Source organism: Lontra canadensis, unplaced genomic scaffold (genome assembly GCF_010015895.1).
Source record: "Lontra canadensis isolate GAN:19392208 unplaced genomic scaffold, GSC_riverotter_1.0 scaffold116, whole genome shotgun sequence".
NCBI classification, from domain to species: domain Eukaryota; kingdom Metazoa; phylum Chordata; class Mammalia; order Carnivora; family Mustelidae; genus Lontra; species Lontra canadensis.
Genome location: NW_022631110.1, coordinates 881,323 through 893,831, shown reverse-complemented (window position 1 = coordinate 893,831; position 12,509 = coordinate 881,323). Strand labels below are relative to the sequence as shown.

At 42.8% G+C, this 12,509-nt stretch overlaps 1 protein-coding gene across 3 annotated transcripts in view; it reads right to left on the bottom strand.

Annotated features, from left to right (window-relative positions):
- Positions 1-9,787, bottom strand: part of SYAP1 (synapse associated protein 1) — a 30,803-nt gene extending 21,016 nt beyond the window's left edge. The window contains exons 1-3 of one of the 3 annotated variants that reach the window (XM_032840721.1): positions 9,487-9,786; positions 2,528-2,646; positions 1,704-1,770 (exon numbers count right to left, since the gene is read on the bottom strand). In XM_032840721.1, coding sequence (XP_032696612.1) covers positions 1,704-1,770; positions 2,528-2,646; positions 9,487-9,661 — 361 coding nt within the window. In that variant the 5' untranslated portion in view covers positions 9,662-9,786. Of the gene's footprint in view, positions 1-1,703; positions 1,771-2,527; positions 2,647-9,486 lie in introns of all 3 variants that reach the window. The other 2 variants (XM_032840723.1, XM_032840722.1) reach the window with 2 other exon arrangements.
- Positions 9,788-12,509: the final 2,722 nt, after the last annotated feature.

The following is a 12,509-nucleotide window of genomic DNA, read 5'->3' as shown; positions in this document are numbered from 1 at the left end:
TCGGGGTCCTGGGATAGAGCCCCCCCATGGGGAAATCTCTGCTCACCGGGGAGCCTGCTTCCCCCCATCTCTGCCTGCCTCTCTGACCTACTTGTGATCTGTCAAGTAAATAAATAAATAAATAATCTTAAAAAAAAAAAAAAAAAGACAGATTTGTTTCATCACTTATCAGCTGAGTTTCAGCAAATTACTTAACCTTGCTAATCCTTCCTTTTACTAAAGAAGGTATTGTATATAAAGTACCCCCCACTTAGCAGGTACTCAGGAACTGTTAATTTCTCCTGTTCCTCCCTTCCTTCCCCTCAACACTAGGTCTCTGCTCAGCTCTCTTCATACTTGACACACTTTTCACTGAGGTCACACTCTCATGGTTTTTACATGACTAACAATCTCTACTGGTAGATGGAATTCTCCATGCTTCAAACAGGAATCAACTGCCACTGCTGAACCCCATTCAGTTAATTTAGAGCAATGCTGACCGAAAGAACTTTCTGCAATGATGGAAATGTTCTAGGTTTGCACAGTCCAACAGAGAAGCCACTAGGTCCCATGTGGCTGTTGGGCCCTTAAAATGTGACCGGTGCAACTGAGCAAGGGCATTTTCCTGATATGCCACTGCATTCCCTTCCCTGCCTCTGTACATGATCCTCTCACCTGGGCTCTAATGGGCTCCTCAAAACTGAAAGTGCCTCCAATCTTCACCCTACTCCCTCAAAGTTCCTATCTCAGAGGCTCTAACCAGCTCCTACGCCAAGTCTCTGAGCCGGGATCACTTGCACTGCTTCCCACGAATCACGAAGGTATGCTAATTTGTATAGATTATTTGTCCCAAAGATCTGCTTTACACTTTGAGTTTACCTAGGCATGACCATGCCTGATTCACCACATGACTAATTAGCTCTTTTTGAATTTGTGGCACTGTACAAACTGACTGAATTATTTTATCCCATTGCCAAATTCAAAGACACGAGGCCAGTTTTGTGTTTGAGTGATATCCCAACAGCAAAAGTAGACATTCTGAGACCCGATAACTATCAAACATTTAAATGAGCACTTGTCAGTAAAGAAATGTATTGAGGGGCGCCTGGGTGGCTCAGTTGGTTAAGTGTCTGACTTCGGCTCAGGTCCTGATCTCAGGGTCCCGGGATCGATTCCCACATCAGGCTCCCTGCTCAGCGGGGGGTCTGCTTGTCCCTCTCCCTCTCCTCCTGCTCTCTCTCTCAAATAAAAAAATAAAATCTCTAAAAAAAAGAAAGAAAGAAATGTATTGAGTAACTTCCACAACACCGCGTGACTTTTCCTAGCCCTCTATCACTCTGCTGGAAAGCTCTTTCATTTTTTCCTCCTGAAAAGAATGGGAAGACAGCAAACTTTTGCTAAGTGCCTATTATGTGTACATCACATACTGTGCTTGACATGTTCTAAACCGAGAAATGAAAGCTCACTCTCTTTCACAGCCAGCTCCTCAGACGGGCCATCACCCGCTGGTCTCACCCTCTATCCCAGGCACAGGGAACAATATCCTTCCTTCCTTTAAGGCCCAAAGGTTTATGAGCTTATCTCCCCAACTAGTCTTTCTGCTGCCTGAAGGATGGGGCTGTTACTTACACATTTTTGTATTGTCAGAGCCTTTAGTGTGGTGTCTGGTACACTAGTAAGTGCTGGCAGGTAAGTATGTTGTGTACAAAAAACCAGTATCATACCTGACTTTTTGGTATGCTGTTCCTCAACAAATTTTTTCTGTTCCTTCTGAAAATCTCCTATAATTGTCTGTTAAAAAATATATAAAGAGGCAAGTTACTTTGAGAACTTTATTATTAGATAAGAATTACATTTAAGATTTGGAAAGTCAGGAGACAGTTTATTAATTTTCTTCAAATAAAATGGTTTAAAAAAGTAGTACTTCCCCTTTCCCCAATAAACAGAAATTCAACATTTCTGAATTTTAAGTATATAACTCTTTTTATGATAGATTACCTTTTCAAATGCAAAGATAAACTGGGTTAAAAACTGAATTTTTGCTTTAGTCCAAAAAAACAATAAAAGCCAAGTCTAATCTCATTCTAACAAATATTACAATAACAAGCTAGCTAAAGTTTAATTGATGACCTCCTTAGCTCAAATAATTATCAACATAAATGAAATTCCCTGGGCCTGCATCCTACCACTGCAGGAAATGAACAAACTTACTTCAAGTCTTAAAAGTGCAATTCCTAATGGGTTAGGACTTTAAATACCTAGACGAATGATGCAAAGACATAAATATATGGAAACAGTTACAGTTTAAAATTAAACTCACAATATAAAAAGTTTAGTGTTACCCAAGATAACCAGTGTATTTTAGATTAAAATTAAAACCAAGGTTATTTAAATCATGGCTACTTCTTACACCAAAGGAGGAAAAAACACCCAAGAATCTCAAAACAATTAATATTTTTATCAGAATATGATATCCTACTTGGGTTAATAAAGTTCATAAAAAGGGATAATTAGCTGCTAATGAATTTTGAAAGATGTTTAAATGTACCTTATCAATGATGTCATCTATCTTTCCTTCTTCCACTGATTTCTTTATTGTTTGTGCTGTTTCAGCAACTGATTCAGTTATCTTTTTTGTAGCAGCAGTTGCAAAGCTAAACAGATAGTCTGTAAAGAATAAAAGATAGTCTATGCTCCATTCAAGTACAATGGTTTTTATATTTGTGATTGTTCCCTTAAAGAGCTCTCACGGGAATCTTAAACCATAGGGCATGATTCCTGCTAAGTGGGACTTCAAATACTGACAGTACTCCACTTTCTGGGTAGACGAGCCATCCATACACAGCCTTTCAAAGAGCGCTAGCATACTCTCACCCCTTCTCCCACAGAAGCTGTTTCAGACTTGCCTTTCTCCAGCTTCTCATTTTAATTCATCTCAGTAGATAATCTCCCTTCCAACTTCACAAATAAGATCAAGGCTCCCTGCACTTTCCTTCTTTTCTAGACCCCAAATATCCTATTTTATTTTTTCCTTCCCTCTTGTTCAAAGAAAACATGCCCTTCCTTCCCTAGATTAAACTATCCCGTAATAAATCTGGGGGAATTTTTAATAAATAGAAATCCTTCTTTTAAAAAAAAAAGGGGGGGGCGCCTAGGTGGCTCAGTGGGTTAGGCCTCTGCCTTCGGCTCAGGTCATGATCTCAGGGTCCTGGGATCGAGCCCCGCGTCGGGCTCTCTGCTCTGCTGAGAGCCTGCTTCCTCCTCTCTCTCTGCCTGCCTCTCTGCCTGCTTGTGATCTCTGTCAAATAAATAAATAAAATCTTAAAAAAAAAAAAAAGAAACCTTGGCAAGTCCTAATATAAATATAAATCACCCTCTTAACTAATAATAATGAGCAAATACACGGAGTAAGATTAAAACTGGAACACATAGGGGTGTCTGGGTGGCTCAGTCAGTAAGTGTCCGCCTTCAGGTCATGATCTCATGGTCCTGGGATCGAGCCCGCATCAGGTTCCCCACTCAGCAGGAAACCTGCTTCTCCCCCTGCTCGTGCTTTTTCTGTGTCAAATAAATAAATAACATCTTTAAAAATAAATGAATAAATAAAAATGAAACTGGAACACGCAAACTTTCATCTTTACAAAACAAAGCAAAAGCACAAAATTAACTTTCCTGAAGACTTGAAAAGACAAGTACCAAGGCTCTATCGCAGCTGTAACATAAAGATCTGTACATAGCAAGTACTGTTTTGAAGTCCACACTGTATACAATGTAGGCTGCGGGAAGCAACCTCAGGCAGGTTCTGAAGCGGACTTGCTGGGGGCTGCTCCTGGGCAACTGGCCTTCCAGCCTCATCTAGTGGGAAGCACTCTCTGTAGGGAGGTCTTGCCTCGGCTCCTTGCACCTGCTGAGGGGCAGGCAGGTGGACTCTCACAGCACTCAGCAGGTGGCAAACCCCGGTAAGAATGGCAAAGGGAGCTCGGAACATGGGATTAAATCCTCACTGGTGCCTGGTATCTCCTCCAGAGAATCAGGCAACTGGTACTGCTATCTGGGAGCAGCAGAACTATCTGCCAATCTGAAGGACTTTCTCTCGCACTTTCTGTCACCCTTACCATAAACAGTCTACTTTCTCCCATTATGTCTGGTGGCACTTACTTGTCAGTGATGTCAACAACCCATTGTGACTATACTACAGGCTATGACTTGCCTCTGGTTTCATTCTTGCCGTTCTTCCCCCTCCTATTCTACACTCACGGGACCCCAAGAAATTCTTGAGAATCTCCAAGGACGTCTCAGATACGTTACTCCTTGGTTTGAAACACTTACCTTGCCCTTCCTTTATTTGGCTAGCTCTACGTATACTGTGGGTTTCTGCTAACATAGCACTTTTCAGGCAATGTTCCCTGGCTCCCTGACTAGAGCAAGAGCTCCGGAGATGTGTTCCCTCAGCATCTTTGTTGTCAGACCAACAACATTATTCACGACACTATACTGATTACTGGGCGACTCTGTCTTCTCAGTTAGACTGAAGGCCCACCTTAAGTCCCACTGCAGCGGGGATCGAGGTTGTCTGATTCACCACTGTATCCCCAACGAGTGACAGTACTTGCTAGATGGACGAATGGGGAGCAACATAATAAGTGCTGAGTCTTAGGGAGGTCCCTCATTTCCCTTTGGTTATGATTAGTCCATTTACAAAGTGGTGCAATGAACGTGGTAGACGGCCAGATTATTTTGTAAAAATATTCTTTGCTGATAGTCAAAGAAAACCAAAGTTCTAAAAGAGCAGGATTCCTTTTAAGATTTTCTCAGGAAAATATTTTTAATTAGAATCATTTTTATTCTAAGGAGAACTGCCATTTAAAAACTGGTATTTTAGGGGTGCCTGGCTAATTCGAAGAGCGTGTGACTGTGGATCTCGGGGTCATGAGTGAGTCTCACATTGGGCGTACAAATTACTTAAATAATAAATAAACTTAAAAAAATTAAAACTGGTATTTAGCATAATAATCTCAATCCTTAGATTTTAATGATTCCCAAGAGTGGAATACATGAACACAGAGAACACTGGAGGAAGTATAGTTCTTGTCCTCAAGGAATGTCCTTATTTCTAAACAAATAAGCCAATAAAAGGCTCAAAGACAAGAGGACCAAGAATAATCATTGAACAGAGGCACTCAGAGGAGGGAGGGAGAAGGTCTCCCAAGAGTAATTAGAGAGTGGGCTAGATTCCGAAGTTAGAGGGAGTGGGGTATGGGAAAGCGTGATAGGAGATTTTCAAGTAAGAAGCTCATAAAGAGAAGAAGTGGTTTATTAATTTTGCAAATTAATATATTGGGTGACACCAAGTTAAAGACAGTTTTCATTAACTGGTTAGAAAAAATTGAGACGAAGATAAGAGTTAACAGGAAGTAACAGGAGTACAATGTCCACTTCAGGAACATAGGCACAAAGAGGAGGTCTGAACTAAAGCAGCAACCAAAGAAGAAAAGGAAGACTAAGTAAAATGGCTCTCGGTGAGTATGACCACAAAACCTTATGGAAGGAGGGAGCAAATTGTTAACAATGAAAATAGTAATTTTAATCTCACAATCATCCTGGAAAGAATAGGTATAATCTCCCCAGTTTACAGATAGGTAAGCCAAGGCTCACAAAGGATAAATGATCTGCCCATTAAGATAGTGGCAGACTCTGCTGACTGCCTAGCCAATGCCTATCCCCATCCTCCCTGCCAAAACAACCCCAATTTTGGGAACCAAGCTCCTGACCATTTGTACTACCTTCCCCCATGGTAAACCTGGATTTGTCATCAGAACTGAATTAGTTATGTTACTCCTGTATTGAAGAACACATATATTCTTCTGTACTGAAGCACACATGTATTTTCCTACATACACACTAACTTTTGGGGCCTTCTTAGTTGCAAACTAAGCAAGTTAGACACCTAGAATTTGAAATGCACTTTCCTTACAGAAGGAGGATGGCCTAATTAATAGTTCCACTGCACATACTAAGAGTACTTTTCAAAGGAGAAGAGGATGTAGCCCTTCCTCCATTTTTGGGCATGGACTGGTCTTCGGGACAGTTTTGAAAAAGCCAAAGCTCATTTTTGGCCATCCTTCCACATATTTAAACTGTGCAAATGACTCATGTATTTAACACTCTCAGAGGTATGGGTTGGTTGGTTTGTTTTTTTCAAAAGAAGAGCATAGATAAAGCTTCAATTTGGTCGACTTTAACAAAAACCAAGCAACCAATTTGTGCTGAATAAGAAGTTACTTTGGGACATGAGGCCTCCCTTTAGAGAGGTAGGGAGGAGCTCTTCAGTGAGTTCCCTTCTAAACTGCCCTCCTTCTGAAGCAGGTAATCCTAGGAGGCTAGAGTTTATCAGAAGAGAGGACCAAGAATAGGAAGGTTTGGTTTTGGGTGGGGGAGTGGAATCTAGGCCTGGGTGTCCACCATTTGTAACTGGTGAGTTGCCTAAATTTACAAATAGATCACCAGGAACCAGAAATATTTAGGATCCAACCTTGAAGGCAAGCACTCAACAAGTGTTTACAAAACAAACTGGGCTCCCAGGAGAGTCCATGTAGATTTTAAAAGGCTAAAGAAACCAATCTATGTAGTGGGAGTCAGGCTCAGACACACATAATTTCAGTTTTTAAGAGGGGAGTCTTTTCGGGGCACCTGGGTGGCTCAGTAGGTTAAGCTTCTGCTTTTGGCACAGGTCACGATCTCCTGGAGGTCCTGGGATCAAGCTCCCCCACCCAACTGGACAGAATGCTCAGCAGGGAGTCTGCTTCTCTCTCTCTCTCCCTCTGCCCCTCCCCACCGCTTGTTCTCTGTGTCTCTCAAATAAATGAATACAATCTTTAAAAAAAAAAAAAAAAAGGGAGAGAGGAGTCTTTTTAGATAACATAGAGGGTGCCTGGGTGGCTCAGTCAGTGAAGCGTCTGCCTTCCACTCAGGTCCTGATCCTGGGGTCCTGGGATCAAGCCCCGCATCGGGCTCCCTGCTCAGACGGGAGCTGGCTTCTCCCTCTCCCTCTGCCCCTCCCCGCTGCTTGTGTTTTTTCTCTCTGTGTCAAATACATATATAAAATCTTAAAAAAACAATAAAATTAAAAAAAATAAAGATAACCTACCGCTTAGGATCAGTATGTAGAAAAATATCTGATCATCTCTCTTATCTTTCTGAAGATTTATGTATAAACTAGAACCTTTACATCTTTTTAAAATCACATAAATTTCAGAACCAGAAGAGCTCTCACTTATTTGGAAACTTTACATTCACAATTTGTTTGTGGGCAAGGAAGCGAGGGCATACCTCCATCTAACCCAAACACCAAGAGTCTGGTAAAGAAAGCACGGGATGGGAGCATTAGACTCCAAAGTAGACACCCATATCAAAAATACATTTATTTTAGGGGCACCTGAGTGGCTTAGTCAGTTAAGCGTCTGCCTTTGGCTCAGGTCATGATCCCAGGGTCCTGGGATAGAGCCGTGAGACAGGATCCCTGCTCACCCGAGAGTCTGCTTCTCTCTCCCCCTCTCCCTCCCCCTGCTCATGCTGTTTCTCAAATAAATAAAATCTTTAAAAAAAAATGTAAATACAGGGATGCCTAGGTGGCTTAGGCGTTGAGCGTCTTCCTTCAGCTCAGGTCATGATCCCAGCATCCTGGGATCCAGTCCTACAACAGGCTCCTTGCTCAGCAAGGAGTCTGCTTCTCCCTCCACCTGCTGTTCCCCTTGCTTATGTGCACTCTCTCTCTCTCTCTCTGGCAAATATATAAATAATAAAATCTTAAAAAAAAAAGAAGTAAATACAAATGTGAGGTTTCAAATTGACAATAAAGTCCTTGCTGTTTTAAGAATTGATTTCTGGGGAGCCCGATGGCTCAGTCATTAGAGCATGTGACTCTTGATCTCAGGGTTGTGAGTTCAAGCCCCACATTGGGCATAGAGGTTACTTTAAAAAAAAAAAAAAGTGACTTTTGATAGGCCCCTGAAGATCGACAAAAATGGTTCTCTATGTTCTATGAAATGGAGTAAACGCCCATACCCTGCTTTTCCTCTCAACTACCTAACATAGCCTTTCTGCTCGAGTCCAATTTATCTCACATACCTTTGAGTATTGCAAGCTCATTTCTTCTCAATTCTCTACACAAAGGGACAGCAAACAGTTGTTCCCTCTTTAGAGATTTTGTTGCACAGCACTTAGTTTTATTTCTCTTCTGGAGTTTGGGGACCTTGAGCCAAGATTCTGTACTGCCATGTCTTGGGATTATGTCTGTTTTCCCTGCCCTTTCCCCAAACTTCTTGAATGTTAGAGCCTTTCTTTTAAATTTTTTTTAAAGATTTTATTTATTTATTTGACAGAGAGAGATCACAAGTAGATGGAGAGGCAGGCAGAGAGAGAGAGAGAGAGAGAGAGAGAGAGAAGCAGGCTCCCTGCTGAGCAGAGAGCCCGATGCGGAACTCGATCCCAGGACCCTGAGATCATGACCTGAGCCGAAGGCAGCGGCTTAACCCACTGAGCCACCCAGGCGCACCAATAAATAAAATCTTAAAAAAAAAAAAGGCTGCTTAATTTAGTGTCTACCTTTACTGCAGTTCTGTCACTTGTTGTGCCATCTGCTTTAGGCCCCACCTTCTCAAAGACGTTTTGATTATTTAAGCCCGCCAAGGTCTCCAGAATCAGAATTACCAGAGCTATGTGTTTCTTCTTCAAGCCTACCACTTTTACTCTCCTCCCTAATTAGACTGTGGCTCACAGAGAGTATGGGCTTTCAAATTAGACAGACCTAGGTTCAAACTGCACGTCTACCACTTACTATCAGTATAACTTTGAGCCAGTAACTCTGGGCTTGTTCTCCCAACTCACTGGGAGGTTTAACAGATTAAATGAGATATCAAACATCTAGTAGCAAAACCTGCATCACAGACAAAAATGGTCAGCTACTTTCCTGTCTTAAAAAAAAAAAAAATTTCCCACTGCACCGACAAAGGAGACCAGCCTGAGAGGGAGGCCTTCCCTAACTCTTCCCACGATTTACTTCAGACAACTCACTGTGCCCTAAGGGCACAAAAGGGCACTTTCCCAACCAACTTACGCTCTTCAACGTCCCCCATCCTGGTGGGGGCGTGGAGGTGAAAGCTGGAGAACTCAACAAAAAACATTCCTTGTCAAACCTAAAGACGTCGAGACACACCGTTTTACGGAGGCCCTGGCTCCCAATGTTGACACACCTCAAGACTGACCTGTCACCAGGAACTTCAGGCACAGGATTTGACTGCTAGATGAAGCTTCAGCCTTGCCCAGATCCTTACCAACCTCTCCCGTCCCAAGACGTCCGAGTGACAAACTTCCTCCCCTTCCACCCAACCCACACCCCCCAACCAGTCGGGTCCGCGCACTCGGGCGTCAAGAAAAGGGAGCGGGCACCGTCCCCCGCCTTCCCCCGCCACACTTTCTCTCTGGTCCCCAGGGCCGGAGGAGACTCACTGCCGAGGCCTTTCGCCTGGTGAAGGAGTTCCTGGTTCCCCGCTTGACGCGGCTCCCCGTCCGCAGACTCGGACACCACTTCAGAGCACTGCTGGGGTGGAGCGTCTCCCTCAGATTCCCGGCCACCCGCCGCCGGCTGCTCCAAGCCAAACCAACTGCTCAAACCCCGGAACATCCCGCCCGCGGGGCCGCCACTGCGGTCCCGGTCACCGGAGACCCTAACTGGCACCGCCGGCTCCCGACTTCACAATGCGCGTCTCCCAGGGAGATGGCCGGAAGTGCGACCCTGGAGCAGCCTCTCTATCCGTCTCCCCGTCTCTATGGCCGCTCTGCGCCAGCCGCGTGTACGTCATTTCCGCAAGAGGCCCCGCCCCGTTGGCCATTTAGTTCAGTGACTTTATGACGTTCGTGGAAAGTAGACAATGGGTTTTCCCAGCGTAGTCCCGCCCGGTCCTTTTTCCTCCGGTGACTGGCCCAGACGTGTAAACGGCGTCTCTGTCACTCTAAGCAGCTTGGCTGCCGATTTAGCTTCGGCTTTTCAGGTCCAGCTGGGCCGTCGCAGCAGAAAAGGACGTCTTTAGCCCTTTTCTGAGTCCCAGTCAAAATTGGCCCAGGGTCTCTAGGTCCAACAACTAATTTACAAGGAGTACAGAGGACTAAGGAAAGTGTTAAAGGACACCACGGGATGAGGGTAGCAGAATCTAAGCTGTGAGAAACCACAGGACAAATGACCTTGTTTCTTCAAATAAATTGCAAGGAAGATAGGGGAAGGGGAACCTATAGATTAGAAATGATTTAAGAGCCATAATCCATGGCAACCTGTGGATTTTATTTGGATCCTAATTCAAACAAACATTGAGGGGGAAAGCACGACGTTTATAAGAACTGGAAATTTCAGTGCAGGATAGTTCATGAAATTAAGAAATTATTAAATTAAAATTGTAATTGTGGTAGCACATCCATGAAATTTAACATCACAACCATTTTTAAGTGTACAGTTCAGTAGTGTTAAGTACATTCATATTGTGGTAACCAATCTCCAGAACTCTTGAAGTTGCAAAACTGAAACTGTACCCATTAAACAACTCCCCATTCTCTCCTCCCACCAGCCCCTGGGACTCCCCATTTTACTTTATGTCTCTGAGTGTGACTACTCCAGGAACCTCATATAAGTGGAATCCTACCATACTTGTGCTTTCCTGACTGGCTTATTTCACTTAGCAGATGTCCTTGATGTTTATCTACGTTGTAGCATGTGTCAGAATTTTCCTAAAATTCTGATTTAAAAGGCTACGTTTAAAAAAGGCTGAATGATATTCTGTTGCCTGTATACACTGCCTTTTGTTTATCCATGTACGTGTTCATAGACGTTGGGATGGTTAATTTTTAAATTGTGGCGATGGTATTGTGTGTACTTAAAGGAGTTCTTTTCTTTTAGACAGTTGTACTGAGATATTTCCCAGAGAAATGATAGGATGTCTGTCATTTGCCTCAAATTAATACAGGAAGCGGAGTAGAAAATGGGTAGGGATAGAGAAGAAACAAGCTTGGTCATGGTTTGACAGGTGTGCAAGCTGGTGTTTATACCTTTATGTATGCTGCTCTATACCTTTAACTTTTTCCATAATAACATGAAAATGAAAAAAAAGAAAACAAACTGGTCGAGTGAACAGCTACCCCTCTAGAGCAGGGAGTGCATGAACAGATTTCATAAGCACAGTCTTGAGCAATCTGTTGGCGAAAGACACCCGTTATTCCTCCTCCTCCCACCTATTTCCAGTGTCCTGGGGGAGTATGTGGGGACAGATTATGACAGATTCTGATTCTGATTTCCCTGCTCTCCAGTTTTCCATCCTGAGGTATATTCACAGTTCAGGTTCAGGAGTTTGGCTTACTAAGACCAAACAACTTTTTAAAAAAAGATTTTATTTATTTATTTGAGAGAGAGAGCACGAGCAGGGCAGAGGGAGAGGGAGAAGCAGACTCCCCGCTGAGCAGGGTGCCCAACTCGAAACTTATCTCAGGACCCCAGGATCATGACCGAGGCTGAAGACAGAGGCTTAACTGACTGAGCCATCCAGCCACCCTAGGGTCAAACAACTTTATTGAGTTATGATTCAAATACCATATAATTAACATATTTAAAGTGTAGAATTCAACATTTTTTATATTATACTATTAATTTTTTAAATGGTAGTAAAATATATTTAACATAAAATCTGCTCTTTTAACTTTTTTTTTTTTTTTTTAAGTAGGCTCCACGCTGAGTGTGGACCCCAGCGCGGGGTTTGAATTTCTGAACCTGAGATCAGGACCTGAGGTGAACTAAGAGTTGGACGCTTAACCGACTGAGCCACCCAGGTGCCCCTCTATTTTAACTATTTTTAAGTGTACAATTCAGTGGCATCAATGACATTTCAACCTGTTTTTAGAGTCTGGGTATTGATTTAGTTTTGAAAGTCAGGAGACATCTTAGGACCAGTGTTTTTTGGGATTTATGTCAGTAAGAACATGAAAGTAGTCAACACTCTACTGAAAAGGGGTATTTGTTTCAGGTATGGCTGGACTGAGCCCAGAATTTCAATCAGAGGCCTAGAGGAATGAAGGTTCTAACGTCACCATCTAATAGATGAAAAACCTTGACCTGTTATCTGTCCTTTCTGCCCTTCAAGTTTCTTCACCTGCAGAAATACAGTGCAGAGGTAGGGCCCAGCCCTTTCCGCTCTACTTTTGCCTTATCTCCAGGTGTACCCAAAACCACAAGAAAGGCTCTGTTCCCCAGGGAAAGGTAGAAGTCTTCAAAATAAGAGATTGTATGAGCAATCAACTTAATGACAGACTTTGTATTCTCCTCTTTCTTTTTTCAATCCTTGTTGCTATGCTGCTTTTGGGCCATGAATAAACATTTATTTATTCATGACAATATTCTTGTCCCACCCAAATCAGTCCATCTGAATCCTGTTATCAAGTTTGTTTTTCTCTTCATATTTTCTCCATTTTGTATTAATAATACAATAGTCATC